Here is a 17,749-nt window from a genome sequence, read left to right on the forward strand (position 1 = left end):
ACATCAGTGGCGTGTCTAGAAAATTTTTGTTGGGGGGGCCAGGTAGGGGCACAGATTTGGAGAAGGGTGGCAGATGTAATTGGCAGATAATGTTTAAAAAAAATTCTACCAACCGTTAACCATAATTCAATAATCCTATAAACCTAATAACCGAATGCGCTTTTAACTCTTATTAGAATGAGATTTTAACCACTACGGTGCAAAGTTTTTAGATTCTGTGTTGATAAAGTACAAGAGATACAATCAGTGCTTTGTCAATGTTTACTCAGTATTCAAGGAATATTTGCATAGTATTTTTACTGACATATAGTGCACATATGTTTTGAGCAAAAACATTTTTGAATATTAAAATACGAACATTTGTAACAAACAATTGACAAATTAGCCAGTTCCAATGTAAAACTTTCTCTGCCTGTTAAAAAAAGAAGATAATCTTCTCACAAACTGGTGTTTGATTGTGAAACAGGAAAAAAGTGGGGAAACAACTGAAAAGACTAACATTTGAATAAAACCTGAAAGCAAGTAAATACTTTCTATGCTGCCTTATGGTAAACTTTGGTAATATTGATCAAGAGCAACACTGGCTGATGATGAAATACAGTCAGCTGGCATGGTGACACTGCCAGTATTAACCTGCAGGACTGGACTGGGACAGAAAATCGGGCATTTTGACTACAGACCGACCCACCAGGTGTTAAAGCCATAAAGACTTTGAATGAAAACAAATGCTGTTGTGACAGTGATGTACACTGTCTTGTTGGTATATGTATGATTTCTATACATTTTACATCAGATAAAAACTTTGGTTGTACGATTTAGATAATTATTTAATAAAAGCTAGGTATTTTAAATGAGAATAAGACAGAAAAGTATTTCTTTGTGCCCCCCTTTCCCTGTTAAAGCCCTACCTGCCCCCTGGCAAAACTTTGCTAGACCCGCCCCTGCACAGTTACCAGCTGTCAGCTACATAGAAAAGGATCCTGGTGTTATTTGTCTCTCAGAAACAGTTCATAACTTCCCTTCAACTCATTCCTGTCACCTAAAAGGTAAACCTGTTTCTCCATCACCTGTTCAGCTCTGATGATTCAGTAAGGACATCTCCTGGTTTCATCTTCATGTTTCCCTCTCACCACATATCCAAACCGACATCATGACCAGCAGCTTTACAGCTGTGGCTCCAGCAAACATCAGCTGATACTAGAAATTAATATTAAATACATTCTAACAACAGCTGATCAAGCTTAAACGTGCTGCTGTTTTTTAGCGCGACATCCGCTGGTTTCCTCTTTCTGGCGCAAAGTGGGCGATAAACAAACAAGAGAGAAAAGCCGATCAGCTGATCATTGATCAGTTTCATGATTGAAGCAGCAACAGGAGAGGGAGGGGAGAGAATGAGAGAAGAAGAGGCAGCTGTGCAGCATAACGACAGAATAAATCCAGCTTTGTGTCTTTTTTTCATTATAGCTAAAGTTCGGGACAAACTGCGTCTCTTCTCAGCTCAATACGAAACACGTAATATTTTCTCTGAATGAGGGACCATTCCATTTTTTTCAAGGAGCCGTTGGCAACTCTACTAACCTTATGAATAAAATAAAGTTCACTATCAGTAACATCATAGCACCCACCCAGCTGTATAGAAACTCCGTCAAGCTGGCTAGAACGCAGTACGAGTTATTGCAACTGAGGGTAAAAAGTCAGCACAACGAAAATAAACTCCACCTAAACTTAGTTTATATCTGACCCAGATAGACTGCAGGTCATAACTTCTTACCTGAAGTTCAGTTCACCTGACACTCGGACTGGCGGCTGCCTCGGGGCTCTCCTCCTGCCTCCCCTTCCCTCACCCACCTGCTGGCCTCTGTGGAAGCTCCGCCATAGCCACCACTAGTGATGGGCAGATGAAGCCCCATGAAGCACTGAAGCTTTTCATCCAATTGGTTCACCCCAACGCGAAGCTTCATGAAGCTTCATTTGCTCTAGCAGGACACCTACTGGACGTAAAAATAATAGCTGGCATGAATTTGAAGAGTGTGGCATTTTGCACACAGCCTGTAAATGTCAACAACAAAAGGAGTGTGTAAAACATGTATATTGTAGTGATGGCAGTATACTGTGTATATTTATAGTGGCAGTATGGGAAATGATCATTTGGAAATGCTTGAAATGGAAATGATCATTTACTGTGAGGTGAGGTGTGGTTGGGGTGTGGACAGTAGTTGTGCTTTTGTAACGTTGAGGTATGGACAGCTACACACTGAGGCTTTGAGCCTCAGTCCTGCCTGTTCACATTTTATTCTGTAAAAACTAAATTTTCACTGCTTTTACGTCCTTTTTAGTGGGGAGAACATAGCTGGGATTTAATGATTTAACAAATCTTTTGAATCCTTTGTCCTCCACAATGCTAAATGGCTGGGAGTCCTCAATCACCATGCTGACCAGGTCTTCATCTATTTGAGATTGTTCTCCTGAGGAAAGACAATAAAGACAAAGCACAAATATAAATATCACATATGTAACTTATAACAGTTGTATAATATTGTTATATCATTTAGTAACATTACTGCATGCTATATTATCATTGCATTTGATGGCTCACCTGGTCTTGCTCCACAATCGGTGTTCCTCTTATTCTCATGCAAAGCTCTGTAGTGCCTAAGCATGGATGAGGTGTTGTTGTTATATCCCAGCTCCCTGGCACATAGCAAACACTTCTCCTTGTACAAAAGTCAAGACAGCTCAACATAAATTGTATTGCACCATCAGTATCATGACAATACATCTTCTGTAGAAATTTACATACCTTGTTGGGAGGAATAAAATCAAAATGTTCCCACACAGGGGAGGACATCCTCCTCTTCTTAGCTGGCTCCATTCTCTCCTGACTTTCTCTCCTCACTCTCATAAACCTCCAAACGGTCTCCAAACTCTCTCTAACCGCAACTCTCCATCAAACACCCACATTTTGAATGAAGTCTGAGGGGTTTATATCGCTGTCATATCTCGCGGCAAAGTTCGAACCACTTCATGAACCAGTCACGTGGTACAGCCGGGCAGCGAGGCTTCGGACGTCATCATTTTCAGCTCCTCCCATAAATGAAGCAAGCCTCGATAGGCGCTTCACGGAAACGCCCCCTCCATTACTCGACACACGCTCCGAAGCCTCGATACAGAACGTCCCATCACTAGCCACCACCAAACAACGGAGTTATTTCTACACATCGACCTGCATCTGGCCAATCCACCACCTCTCATTGTTCATGCCATTACAAAAAAAATAAAAAATAAGTCACCGGGCATATGCCGGTATGCCCGATGGCCAGTCCAGCTATGTTAACCTGCAACCAAATCTGCAGCTCCATACAGCAATGTTACGACTTAGATTATATCTTATAACTCATAACTCTTATGTTAGCTGCCCTCAGTAGCATACTGTCTGAAATATTCGACGGCTGCAATAATTCTTTACGTGTTATTTTTTCCTTGGGATTCTAATTTCACCGAAGTTTACTAAACTCAACAAACTTAATATTACTTACCGGGACATTTATTCTGTCCTCATTTTCTTTCACCGAAAAATTGTTTCCTGCAGTGCTGTCTTTCGTGCTTGGCTCTCCTACCTTTGCTAACGTGATGCACATTGCGCAGAAGCCGATGCTGCATTCACTTACACTCGGATATCTGAGCTTCACCGTGAAAACATAATCGGACATTTGATATTTGATTGAATTTTATTGTTTTGCCTTTGGGGTGGCACCTGGGGTGGCCAGTCTGGTTGGGGGGGTGGCCTGTGCCCCCCCAGGCCACCCCGCTGGACACGCCACTGAGTACACTGGCTTCTGGCCCCCTTGGGACTCGGTTTAGCCCAACCCTGGATTAAGGTTATCACTCAAAAAATTGTCATTGTTGCATTTGATGTAATTCAGTGTGGAAATACCAGCAAAGGCCCACATTGTACCTCTTTTTCTGATAAACTACCTTTTTAATTATTTATTTATTGAATTTTATTTTTCTTACTTTTGGTACAGATGATGTGAAAAGCCCTTGACTTGTTGTGTGAATGCAATGTTTTAACTTCCCTTCTCACACACCAAACAAAATGGACAGAATTCAGAATGCTGCTATGTTGAAAGAATGCTTTGTTTCAAAGAAGATTCATCTGTGAAAAGTGTCTCTCACCTCTGTACTTTTCTTCCTTTTATCACTTTGGAGGGACCACTTCAGCCTGTTTCAAAACAGATTAGAGCGGTCAAACAGATGTCACGAGTACTAAACGCTACATAGCAGAAACCATTATTTTGCAGGTGATAACATTGTAAATTATAGGAAGTCAAACTACTATAAAACCTCAGTAAGAGAGTCAAAACAACTTTTGATGCTTTTAGAAATTATAATGTTCTCTAATATGTCTTTTCTATGTGTCTGCCATCGAACTATCTCAACTTAAATGGTAGATAAAGCGAATTTACCTTGGCCAGCCAACACTCATTACTTCTTTTGTCCTTCCTATCCAGTGCTACAGTATTTGTCTTGAGTCTCTTCCCACCCACTAAGCGCTCAAGAAGGAGGTAGATGTGATGATTACTTTTCAGCCCATGGTTCATACCTGGATGACACACTAGCAGTGCAGCCACATTCAGTTAAGCTAATGTCCTGTAAAATATTCTATTAATGCACTGCCACTATGCTCATTTTCTCTCTATTTACTCCTAATATTCTCTTTATTCTTTATTTATATCACCCTCTCGTTCAACCCAATCTTTCTTCTCTTCTGCTGTCTTTCTCATTTCCTTTTTCTCTAAATGTTCTTTGTGTTTCTTTTTTTTTCAGGCAATTCCCTCCTTCGTGCACACCCACACACACCGGCGGCTTCATATGGTTCTGCCCGTGTGCTTTAACACGTGGGTCAATTTAATCAGATGCTGCTGTGTGCTGTATTCAGTCTACTATAAAGTGAGGTCACTGTGAAAAGAGTCCATTTGCATTAGATGGTCTGTGGTATCAAATTAGACACAGTTATACAAGGTATAGGCACTATTTCTATCAGGTTTCTTCGCCTGTCTTGGTGAGGGTTTTTTTTTTTAAATTTTTGCTAGAAAGAAGCAGAAAAACCAGCAGAGAGATAGCCAGACGATGGTAAGGAATGAAAGCCCCCTAATGAATTCCATTTTCTATCCCATTTCTCATATAAAGAAACCAATTTCATTAAAGTTCCTCGTTTATATAAAATCAGCAAATCACAGCAAAGCATTTGACATGGTTTCCATGGTAGCACAGAAGGCCATGACCCAATTTTATGTCTGGCAGATCAGATATGAGATCGCTCAGTGCGTGTGTGTTTATGTTGTTGTGTGTGCAGACGGGTGTGTGCACACAGACGAGAAGTTTTCCAGCGAGCAAACACAATCCTGCTTGCTTCTCAACTTTCTAGGGTTCTCTTACACACATGAACATACACACAGTAGTTTGTAGGTGTAGAAGTTTTTGTAGTTTTTTATTCCTTTTTTTGTTTTTATCCATTTTGTCTCTTTTGTGTGGTGCATTGGTCATTTTGTCTTATAAAGTTGAGTTGCGTTGAGCACAGATGAACACAGATGTAATTGTTTACAAACAAAAGCACTTGTTTCTCAAATCTGATAGGCCAGATCAGGTCTGGTTCTCCTAGTATACCCTTGGGTGCTTAAGGCAGCAACAAAATTTACATTGTTGTTTCTGTTACAAAGGTTTTGCTTTTCATTTTATTTTTTTGTACCAACCTGGAGTTACAGAGATCTCCCCTAATCTGGCTTCTCCCCTTGTACTGTACCTGGCTGACCCATGTGACCCTAGGCCCCCGCCAGCATAGCTCTCAGGCTGATTGAACAACACACAAGGGTTGCGATCCTATATGTATGAAAAAATGATGCAACGACAGGGATTTTTATTTCAGATAAGGTACAGGTAGGAGTGGAGACTCATCGCTGTTTATGTTTCCTGTTGGAAATCAAGCTTGGCTGCGGTTGGCACAGATTTAGCATCATTCTGCAGCAGGGAATAGTATTTTCTTTTGATATGTTTGGAAGGAATGGATGTGATGTTAGCAACAGTAGACAGTTGTTTCCAGCCTGGGCACAGTTTGCATAAATATTCTTGTCCATTTGTGCAATAAAAGTGAAAATAATATCTGTACTTCTCAAATGTTAGAGCACTCCATGAGAAAAGGAAATCAGCTGATTGACAAGTCCAAATAAAAAATGGCACATTTATTTTTCAATCCTCCCAGCTTGCATTCTTGAATATCAGTATTATAGTTTAATTAGTACAGAAAACAATAAGTTAACCCCATGATTCAATAACTCATAGATCCACTTTCAGTAGCAATAACTTGAAGCATAATTTTCTATAAGATTTTCTCAGTCTTTTCAGTGTTTTGGAGCCACGTTGACTAGACTATAGCAGCACCTTGATCTTTTTCTTTTTCTTTTATAGATTTGCTGCTGTGCTCTGGATTATTATCCTGTTGTCTGACCTAATTTAGGTCAAGCTGTAAGACGGATGGTACATTTCACTCTACGATTATTTCGCGTACAAAGGATTTCGTGGTTGATAACTCCAAGGTGCAAAGGTCCCGTGGCTTAAAAACAAGCGTAAATGATCATCTGTCCACCGCTGTGTTTAACAGTTGGTATGAAGTATTTGTGCTGATATTTGACATTTTAATTGTTGTGTGTTATTGTCCAATATCTCCATTTTGGTCCCATCTGTTGAAAGAATGCAAACCTAAACAACGTCACCATGTTTCTCTTAGAGATATGTCACCTTCTCCTGGTAATCATTCCAAACAAGACATATTTGTTCTTTTTTATTATTTATTTATTTTTATTGTGATACCATGAACATTTAACATGCTAACCAAGGCCTATAGAGCGTGAGCTGTAGCTCTTTGTTTTTCTGAAGTTTTTCTGAGAGTAGCATGGTTTGACCTTGAATTCAATTTGCCGGAACGTCGACTGCAGGAAAGATTGTGGCATTGTGATAATGCACACCTGAATGCTCCAGATCAGCAGACTGTAAAAACTTCTACTTTTATAGAGGTGGTGACATTTGCTCAATTAATCAAGTGCATTTGATTAACAGCACCTGGCTACTATTTACCCTCTTAATTCCTGTGGAAGTGATAAAGGTGCACTTAGTCTTTTGTAGATCTATTTATGGTCATGTGAAAACTTTCTTTGTCATATGACTGAAATTATAAAGTGATTGCTAAATTTAGTAGAGCAATTAAATTTGTTACTGCAATACAGAAATATATAAAGTGATTACGGAAGTGACTTACTTTAGGTTGCATTACAAGCCGCTGTTGCCCTTGTGAACAACGGCATGAGCCTAATGAGGCGTAACTTGCTGTGCACCACTCAGTTTTCGTAACTTCACATATGCGGTCCGGTTGGAGACATGAGTGTAAAAGAAGGTCAATCTTTAGCATCATTTCAGTAATATATCAGTGCAGGAGCTCAGAGAGTCCCAGATTACAGAGATGAAGGTGCTGCAACAGCTTGAAAAGATAAGTTTAGAGAAAAACTAAAAAAGTAAACACAAGAAAAAAAGCAAACTGCAATCCTTTAATGCTTGCTACCTGTTTCTTCTATTCGTCAATCAGTGCTCACACAGAATTAGTTTTTTCTAAACTGTGGCCCCTATTTATTCAGTGTAGTGATACTCAAGTGCCAATGTAAATTGTCACATGGCCATGATGAATTTGCAGTTGGCAGCAACCAATGCACTAACCACAAACAAGGTTTAAGAGGAAAAGGATGTAGAGGAAGGAGAGAAGGGTGAGAAAGAATAAGAACAAGCCCAATCATTTCCGTCATTCCAGAATTGCAAGACAGGCACATAAGGGGGTGAAAGGACTGGCATCACATGATTTGCTGTAGCGTGTAATGGTGAATACTTTTTCTTTTGTACATATGGGGGGAAAAAACAATGCTTGGTTTTGAGCACAAATAAGTCTTTTTTAAGCAGCTGCTAATGTTGCTGACAGTTTACTGCTCAGACAAAAGGATGGGAGGCTTCGAGAAAACCACAGTGATCTTCAGGTTTAGCCCTTCTTTTCAGTGTTATGGAGGTGGTTCATAGAGAGGGTTATCTTAGCCTCCTGAGCAATCAATTTGAAGACACTCTAAAGTTTTTTTTTATCTTTCTCTAATGAGCTGCAAAGAAAACTTTAGATCCCTAGGCAACTTTAACTGCATTTTTTTACTGTTGGCCACAAGCAATTATAAAGCAATTTTTACAAGGCTTAGGTGCCTGAAAATAGCACCTAAGCCTTGTACTTGTTGACCTTATATTAAAGTTACAGATAAACGACGCAAACTTAGTGTTTTTAGGTCTTTTTTAACAAGCAAAGTAGTCTGTTCATTTAATGGAACATGAAATGGTAGTGATATGTTAGTACCTGTTGGCCAAAAGATTTTAAATGCTCACACACATATATTGTTTTCTTTTTTTAAATACCGTACTTTGTTTTCTACCACACATGCTCACACCCACTACTCTTTTGGCTAGTTGCAGCTGTGTTGCTGTACAGTTTGTCCATTCTGTTTTTCATCCCTTCATATTTTTCTAACATAATACTTCGATCATCTTGGTAAAATATGCTGTTCTACTGCCAGAAGACCTGTCAGTGTTTGTGGCTGACCTTTCTCATGTGAGCACACTCCTTGGGTTTACTTTTCGAGCTAATAACCACCTTCGTGTAACTGCTCAGCATGATTTCCTGTTGTTTGGGCGAGTTGGACTTGGTTCGTAGCGCAGAGCCCTGGTTGTTATGTACCATCATCTGTTGAAAGGGCAGATGCCAAGTGAGATGTGTTATTAGTCTGGTAATGGGTCACTTGCATTGTGCTGGAGCTGTACAAATGGAGTCAAGCGGATACATTGTGATTCATTTTTTTTATGTAGTTGTTTTTTTCCACTTTTATTTATTTATTTTTTAATTTTTTGTCTCCTCTCTGTTTAAATATTTCCCGTAAACTAAAACAGGTCCTTTATGGTTAACGACATGAGAACATCAGCAAATATAACGAGGAGCACATTAGACCAACGCTCAAGTTATTCATCACAAGTTCACCACTAATACAAACATCCCTGTTTGATTTTCATTGACAGTTTCACCCACAAACAACAAATAACAGCACATTTTGTGACATTTCCAAGTTTATCATTTCTCATGTAATGTGCCTTCTCAGACCTCATGGCTTAATTTTTGTTTTTGCAGATAATATGCCCAGCTTAAATGTCTACAGCTCACTGATACCATTTAAATGGTCTTTTCTTCCTGTTCGTACTGTATTTCTCTCTTTGTTTTTGCTTTCCAGTAGTTGTCTAATTCCCAAATTACTTCACCACCCACCGATGATTGTATTAAATTAATCGAGTTCATTTCATTTTGCCATCTGTCTTAAAATGTTTACTTTTTAAAAATATTTCGATGTTTTTCTTTAATTAATTCCAGGCTGAGAAAAGCAATTAAATCATTAAAACATTTGTTGTTTTCTTGTTTCTTCCTGAAGTCTGTCTGTTATGTTTTGCGTTCGCAGACATTCTTCAGTATTCCAGGTATAGTTATAGCAGAAGGAAGCAGAGTAGCCCCACTAAATGCCTTTTCCCCCCCTCATGTCGCTCTCTTCTTCTCTGGCTCTGTTATTCTCCACGTAATTGCCCTTGACTTTGTCTACATCCGGCATATAATTTCCAGGTATATATTTAATTGAGAACATGAAGAAAAACTGAGGGTTCTGTCTGAATTGTTCCTGCTTCCTTTTCATTTATTAATCATTTTGGACCAAATGGTTTCTCTGTCTGTTTCTGTTTAACTCCAGAGGTAATTGAATTCTACTTTTTACATCCTGAAGCTCTGGACGCTGCGTCTGTCTCTCGAGCCAAAGGATTATTAAACCTGCTTTTATTTTATTTCAGGAACATTGTTGGTGGACAACATGCACATCAACGGCGTGGCTGAAGGTCCGGATCGAACCATCTCTCTGTCCCTGAGGGACAACAACGATCGCTGGGTCATTCTTGACCCTTCCAAACAAGCCCTTTACCTAAATAGCACGGGACGGGTTCTGGACAGAGATGTAAGATTTATTCTAGCTTTTCTTCAGTCGCGTTCACTCATTGTGCTGTATGCCAAACTAAAAGTAAAATTGCTGCTTCAGCAAATGCAGTTTTTGCTCCTAGTTTTTCTTTATTTCGATTGACCCCAGGAGACATAAACAATGGAAGTACATTTACATATCTACAGCTCTTATATATTTATTTTTACATGTTTTTTACTTTAGCCATCATGTGCTGTTGTGAGAAATTTAGCAGGTTTTAGCTCTTTTTGCCTCTGAGTAAACATTCATCATCCTGTTCTAAAGTAATCCAGCGCTTCTTTTTGACTGTGTGATTTGGCACAAAAAGTAAATACAATACACAAAGTCTTTGTGTAGTCCTTTTTTGTAACATCTTTTTTTCCCTCAAGATAAATATACTTGATTTAAAATTGCACATTTAACATTTTAAGAACCTCTTTCTCCTCCTGTGTTTCCTCTTTTCCAGCCCCCCTCGTACATTCACTCCATCGTGGTTCAGGTTCAGTGTACCAATGAGCTGATAGGCACTGTGATTTTACACGAGGTCCGCATCGTTGTTCGAGACCGCAACGACAACGCGCCCCGTTTCCAGCAGCCGAGATACTACGTCGCCGTGAATGAGGTAAAAACCCAGTCGCACACAAAAACGTGCGCCATCTCTGTCTGTGAAGAAAAGATAAGTCAAAAGAAAGAAATAAAGCAATAAAGCCATTCATTAAACCGACCTGCACAGCTGCTGCTGTTGTGAAAGTATTAATCAAAGTCATCGATTTGAGTTTGAGAGCCGAGTGTGTTTGTAGGGGGGCTGCAGCTCACTCATACATGAATACAACATATCAAGTGTACTGTACACTAAGCCTTTCCACTGCTGCTCTTTCAGTCATGCCCTTTTATATATTCTATAGAGAAAATGCAGCAGTGCACATCGTCTGGCTTTTTGTGTGCGTTTTTGCTGTCATACCAAAGTTGAAGGGCAAGGTAGTGAACAGTAATGAAAAAAAATCTCAGTTCTTGGGCAGCTATATGAGCGATCTATATCTGTTATTCTGGGGTTTCCAAAATAATCTTTATGATGCCAATCCCACAGTTAGTTTGTTCTCCAGAGTCTGTAGAAGCAAAAATATAACTAGAGGAGGTTCAAACTTAAGCTGGACAAGGATACATGTAGCCGGCTGCCAGCACAGTCCTAGCAGTCCCGGTAGAATATCTCATTATACAGTCTTCCACAGCCTGTCCAACTCAATCTGTCTTCTCAGTCTCTCCCTTTCTTTCTCTTGGCCTCTCCTCTGTTTTTGCAGAACACCTCTCCCTCCCTCCCTGGCTCTCACACATATACACACTCACATGCCCCCTCACCACTCCCACCTCTTCATTATGTCACCTTTTCTCAACCTTTCCCACCTTTTCGTTGCCACACTATATAAATTTCTGGTTGTCGCCGATTCTTGTCCCCACCCCATCACCTCCCACGCATTTCCACTTCCTCATTACTCCTACTATAATAGTTTCCTCCATTCACTACCAAGGTTCACAATACAATTAAGAAGATGCACTGTAAAAAAAAATATGATCCCTGTGGAAGGCCAAGATAAATTTATTCTATTTTGCGGTAGTAAGTTAAAAAATGAAAACATTAATTCAGATGTAGGTAGTAATTTAAAAGTAGTAGCACATTTATTGGGATCTGAGTGGAAGTGGGCTCATTAGGTGGTCAGCTATTTTCTAATTCACTTCTATTGGCCCCAGAACTCAGACAAAAGCAGTAAATTTGAAATCAAAAGGTGTTCATCCACTTTCATCTGAAATCTTATAATCTAGTCTTCTTCTTTGCTGTCTATTTCTAAGAAATACTGACTACAAGCAAGTGAGTCAGACTTATAAGACAGACAGATGATATATGGTTATTTATAAGGATGTCTAGGACACAATTTATGAGTTCAGTGAGTATTTTTTCTGAGTACAAGGTGATCACTGTGGCTGATTTCATGAGCTGGCACCGGTGCTTGAGTCTGGAGTTGCTTCATTACAGCTGTATCCAGAAGTGGCAAAGTGACAGCATGAGACATTCTGAAGACCATTGTGAGATCAGTGGGAGGCAAAGATAACCCTGTTGAGGGAAATTATGTAACAAATCACTGGTGCAACAGCTAAATTAAAGTTAATCGCGGATGCTTCCAGTGCTGTCTGGAGATTAAACTTCTGCTTTGACACGTAATCACAGATCCCTTGGCACATGGATCGAAAAATATAGCACAGCGATACATATATTGGCAAAGTTCGTCTCTTCTATGCACGGTGGCAAGTGTGCCTCTTCCACCCTAAAAATTTCTCTTAGAAAAATGAAATCAAAATGAATGGCGTTCTTTTTGAATGCCTTATCTGTTCTCTGTATGAAAGCAAGCTATCTTTTTCTGACTGTGACATTGAATTTAAAGGAAAATACTGGCTCACAGATCAGTGAGTTTTTGTAAACAACTGCAACAACAAGCTATTTTACAGTATTGTACAAAATCTTTAGCTGCCACTCGTTATTTAAATATTTTGGTGGGAAAATGGGAAGTACATGTAGTTATTTACTGAAACATGCAAACATGCAGTGCATAAGTACACAGTATATGAGGACGATGAGTTTAAAGGAGCTTTAAGGTGAATATTTAGTATGACCACCTTTATTTTTCAACAAGTCTGAACTCGATTAGAGAAGCTTTTTTGTCATTTCTTAGTCTTAGTCCTCAGGAATAGTTCTCCGGGCATCTTGAGGGACATTCAGAGCTCTTCTTTGGATGTTGGCTGCCTTTTGTCCTGTTCTCTGTCAAGATGATCCACACTGCTGCAATAATGTTGTTGTCCGAGCATCTCTCAGGTCCTGTGTCAGGTCTTTTTTTCCCCCCCGTTTCTGTATTTTCCTATTTCTCAAGGACATGACTTTCAGATGCTGCTTATCTGCATGACTTTTTTAAGCCTGTCACGTCTTCTTTTGTCTTCCATTAGTCCAGTTTGCTCAGTCTTTTTTAAGGACACTGCACACCATGTGAAGATACCACCATGACAAGTTTTAAACAATTTGGGAATCCTGTTGGTGGTGAAAAATCCTATTTTATGTTTGTCAAACTGTTTCTCTTTGGCAATTTTTCAAGCCTGATTTGACCCTGATTTGACATATGGCAATGTCATGCCATATACTTACTAAATAAAATATATTAAGTTTTGATAATGTAATATATTACTCAGATGGATGTTTAGTAAATAAGATTCTCCATGATGCTGCTCTCCCATGTTTAAGGGGATTTGTCCAGCTTTGCTCTCAGTAAATGAGCGTAAGCAAGGCACCAGTTTGCGCAGTCAGCTTTGTCCTATAAATCAATTAAAACTTGTAATATGCTTAAAAACAATTTGAACACTGGTGCAAGTTAATGTAGTTTCTCTCTGGATTTGAAACAACAGATTTTGACTGTGAGTCTTGTGAGCATCAGTTTGTGATTCTTAGTTTATGATAACTTTTTCTTTTTTTGTGTAATTATTGATTAACATTTTGATTTGTGTGGCTTTCCCTTTGCTACCATACGTGCAGGTATTTGAGTTTGTGTATGTGTCTCTTCTGATAGACTTGAACTGGATCTCACTGTGTTTTAACCGATCCAGGGACTGCAGATGGAAATGAGCTCGTACCTAAATGTGCTACAAAGCATATTTTCTCTTTTTGTTCATCTAAATTGAAATAAATAAACAAACAAACAAACAGCACAGTGTTGGTTGTTGCACTAAAGGTGTATAGAGAAAAATATTAAAACTCTCTTTTTCTGTTGTGTTTTCAGCTGACTCCAGTTGGAACGACTATCTTTTCTGGTTTCTCAGGAAACAATGGAGCAACAGACATTGATGACGGTCCCAATGGACAGATAGAGTACACCATCCAGTACAATCCGAGAGACCCGGTAGGTCATCCACTTGCCCACTGATCTCTGTCAACATGGTGTAGCATGGGTATATGTTCACTAGAGACCAAGCAGCAAAGCTGCATAAGCAGTTTTAGTGCTTCTGCCTCTTTATTCTTCCTCTTTCTTCTCTTTGACAATAGAGTATAAAGCAGTACTGATTTAAATTTTGATTGAGATCACAGTTGAGCACTGTTTACTTTTTTTTCTTGCCAAAACTGATCTTAGAAATCATATTTTTTAACAATCTGCTCCAGTTTCTAAAAACAAGTTACAAATTGGTTTCCTAATGCACACCAGCAAAATTAAGCAAAAGACAACCAACATCCAGAAAGGAGCACTTACAATTCCCTATTTACATCTTTATATAAAATATACATTATAGCAACATTAATGTAATAAACAATAAAAAAAAATTAGAAATTTTCATTTGATGCTCAAAAACAGTAGCCTATTACATTAGATTCTCCTTGTGCTTTACTTTCATCTCAGCCATAATTAATGTTAAAGGCTGTTTGGAGTAAATTACTTTTCACTGTCTCAGGGTTTAACTGAGCTACCTGAGTTCAGTAGCAGACTGACTAAAGGCATTTACTGTTCTAAGATTAGTGATCATTGCTAAAGACTGCACAATTAATCTTCTTCATAAAGTCAGCTGTAGCACCGTTTCTTATCTCTTTAAATGTTCACATCAGTGTTAATTTTGACACCAAATTTGTTTTAAGGAGTCTTTTGACTTAAACATCATTTAGTTTTAGTTATAATTTAGGCATCCTAATTCTTTTATTTTTAGTCTACTTTCATTCGAAGTTGATTTAATTGACCAAAAGGTTTTGTGTAAAAGTTTCTCTGTGCCAGTGAGAGCTGCTAAATGTGTCAGTAGAGGATGTCAACTCATCTCCTCCTTGTGTGTTGACATTTTGTTACGTTTTCATGAGAAACAGGGAGCTCATACCTAGGGCTGGGGGACATAATCATGAGTTTGTCCACGTAAGATGGTTAAAATGGCTTTATCGTAACCACTGAGTATAAATTGACATGTAAATACTGAGCAGTCGCCATGAGTTTTTCTTTTATCCTACGCACTGTGAATGCATCATTAATTCCGCCATCCCAGAAAATTTTCTACCTGACACAATGCTGAGCATGCGTGTTTATCTACTACCAGTAAAATATGGTGACAGGAGGAGTTTCGGGTAAGCGAGACTCGCTGGATTTCACATGGAGCTTGCAGAACAAGATGCAGTAATTTGAGTAGTTTGCAAAATATGCCGCAAAACTATTGCCGCAAAAGGTAGCAGTAGCATGAAATATTCCGCCAGCTGAAAGTGCAAAATTAAGACTTTTAAACTCTGCACTAATTATTTTACAATTTTTATATGTTATAAGCACAAAAGAGCACCTTTTTAATTTGAATTGTTTTATTTTGTGTCGCCAATTCTTGCTTCATGTACTTTTTTGTTGCTATTATCTTTTTTTTGTTGAAGGCCTAGTGTTGACCACAGAAAGAGACTTACTGTGACAGTAACCTCTGTGTCAACTGATGGTTAAAATGGTTTAAATAAAACATTTCAATTCATTCAGATTTTTGTTGTTGTTGTTGTTGTTTTCAAAATGGAAAAATAATGAATAGTTAATTTGGATTTAAACATTTGGTGATATATTGTGTATTATGATATAGCCCCCCAAAAAATATCACAATATCAGATTTTCCTCAAATCTCCCAGCCCTACTCCTACCCTGTTTGTTGTAGACAGATCAAATTGTAGTGCACTTAGTGCACAAGAAGATTCTTCTGATTGGATGACTTCTGAATGCATCCTGCCTCACTATAAAACTTAATTAATTCTGATTTGAACTTGTCTCTCCATAATATTGTCATCTCATTTTTGTCCTCACGCATTTATTTAATTGTCTTGTTTTCATCAGAAAAAAGGTCTTTGACACAAACTAGTCAAAGAAATTAACACTTGTTCACATTAAGCTTTAGTAGAAACACTGAGATGTTATCTGTGCAGTTGAGAAATGTTGATGCTGAATCTCAGCTCCTTTGAATAAATTCTTTATTTCTGTTTTTTGTTTTAGCAAATTGTTGTCAGTACTGTGTCTTCTTCTGGTTTATTTTTCTTTGAATGTCACCTATTTTATAACCATACTAGTCTTTATTTTTTTCTCTCATCATAATAATTTTAATGAATTATTTTAAATATAGATTGCATGAATTATTTTTTTTTTAAGTTTTGTATCATGTCAAGAAATCTAAAATATATTTATACTGAAATTGCACAGTCAGGTTCATTGCTTAAACCAAACAAGTGTAATGCATGCCTTGTCAAAACTGTATTGAAAGAGAAAGAGTGAATGGCCGACCCTGGCTGCGACTCACTCTTGATGTGTGTAATGTATCTGTTTGTCTTTCAGACAGCTAACAGAACCTTTGACATCCCGCTGACACTGTTTGGCTCTGTAGTTCTCAGAGAAAGACTCAACTATGAGGATATAACAAGATACCTAGTCATCATACAAGCTAATGTAAGTTTTTTTCAACATTTCTATTTGTGTATTATTATGTCGCACTGTGTTAGGTTGGTTTTTTTAATCATATATTAAGTTAAAGCTCTTGAAGGGAACACCTTTCATGTGGACCTGTCATAAAGAATGGCTGAAGAAAATCAGCCATCTCTCATGGGTAGGCGTGTAGACTGCTGCCTGGAGTGTTGTTTTATGTAAATTTGTATTATCATGGCAACATTAATGTTATGCAGCTTTTCTCACTATTTCTGTATTGTTGTGTGAGCCTTAAGGGATCTCTTAGAGCACCCCTAATTATCACTAATGTCTCTGTTAGCCTAATTGTTTTCCTTTTATTTCTGAGCTCTGTGTATGTTTTATTTATAAAGGTGGCTTATAGTGATTTTCACTCAATAAGCAAAGCACAGTTATGGAAAATTGTAGTTGAAGTTTGAATTGTTTGTGTTGCTGATGGTGCCAAAAAAGGTTTTTTTTATTGTGTCAAGAAAACCTTGCGTTCAAAAGCAGTTCTCGAGAAAGTATTCTGCAAAATATTCATATGTCTCAAGGCCCTGAAAGCACTATGGAGAGTCAGCAGTACACTGTAAGATTAATGTGTTTCTGGCTGCTTAACAAGGTGACATATCTGTTTGTCTGAATACAGTATTAAGAGTGTTTTGAGTAGCTTTGAAATTACTGTATATAAATTCCTAACAAAAGTTTAAGCTTAACTGAACCCATACAACCACAAAATAGAAAAGAAAAAAAAAATCCCTGGGAACATGGCTGACCATTTAAGCTGTACATATATTGCAGATAAAGTATATACACCTTGTGTGAAAACCTGTGGTCCGGTACGAAACGACTCACGGACTGGTACCAGTCCATGGCCCGCGGATTAGGGACCGCTGTTTTAGAGTCTGTGGTTTCAATCTTTATGTTAAACTTGCTAACTGTGTCCACGTCATAGACTGTCCTTTTAGCTTATTCTCTGAGTCTGAAAACTGATTTGTCTTAAAACTGCATTATTGTTAATGGCCTCTAGTAGTAAAAAGACTTCAGGTTGTAAAGAAGTCTGTAGAAAGATGAGCCTCAGCTCTTTTGATCTGTAAACACTTTCCTGATGACTTCATGGCCTCAATTCCTTGAACTGTGAAATGAAACCTCGGTTTCAGTTCATGTTAA

At 38.4% G+C, this 17,749-nt stretch overlaps 2 protein-coding genes across 2 annotated transcripts in view; one reads left to right on the forward strand and one right to left on the reverse strand.

The window, feature by feature from the left end:
• The window catches only part of LOC146568505 (protocadherin-15-like), a 235,777-nt gene that overhangs the window by 56,730 nt on the left and 161,298 nt on the right, over nt 1-17,749 (forward strand). The window contains exons 5-8 of the mRNA XM_085284578.1: nt 9,958-10,118; nt 10,585-10,740; nt 13,934-14,053; nt 16,475-16,585. Coding sequence (XP_085140704.1) covers nt 9,958-10,118; nt 10,585-10,740; nt 13,934-14,053; nt 16,475-16,585 — 548 coding nt within the window. The remainder of the gene's footprint in view (nt 1-9,957; nt 10,119-10,584; nt 10,741-13,933; nt 14,054-16,474; nt 16,586-17,749) is intronic.
• LOC146568506 (uncharacterized) lies at nt 2,163-3,453 on the reverse strand. The gene is made up of 3 exons (XM_085283396.1): nt 2,801-3,453; nt 2,597-2,714; nt 2,163-2,465 (listed from the first exon to the last, which is right to left on the reverse strand). The coding sequence occupies exons 1-3, from the start codon at nt 2,900-2,902 to the stop codon at nt 2,305-2,307; spliced, it is 381 nt and encodes a 126-aa protein (XP_085139522.1). The 5' UTR covers nt 2,903-3,453; the 3' UTR covers nt 2,163-2,304.

The sequence above is a fragment of the Mchenga conophoros genome, linkage group LG8 (genome assembly GCF_057382185.1).
Source record: "Mchenga conophoros isolate Kocher_MC1m ecotype Shallow Benthic linkage group LG8, M_conophoros_male_GT1.1, whole genome shotgun sequence".
Taxonomy (NCBI): domain Eukaryota; kingdom Metazoa; phylum Chordata; class Actinopteri; order Cichliformes; family Cichlidae; genus Mchenga; species Mchenga conophoros.

Coding starts and splice junctions, on each gene's coding strand:
- LOC146568506 (XM_085283396.1), bottom strand. CDS start 2,902: ATGAGAGTGAGGAGAGAAAGTCAGGAGAGAATGGAGCCAGCTAAGAAG. Junction 2,715..2,800: donor ATTTTATTCCTCCCAACAAG/GTATGTAAATTT, acceptor CTTTTGTACAAG/GAGAAGTGTTTGCTATGTGC. Junction 2,466..2,596: donor CGATTGTGGAGCAAGACCAG/GTGAGCCATCAA, acceptor GTCTTTCCTCAG/GAGAACAATCTCAAATAGAT.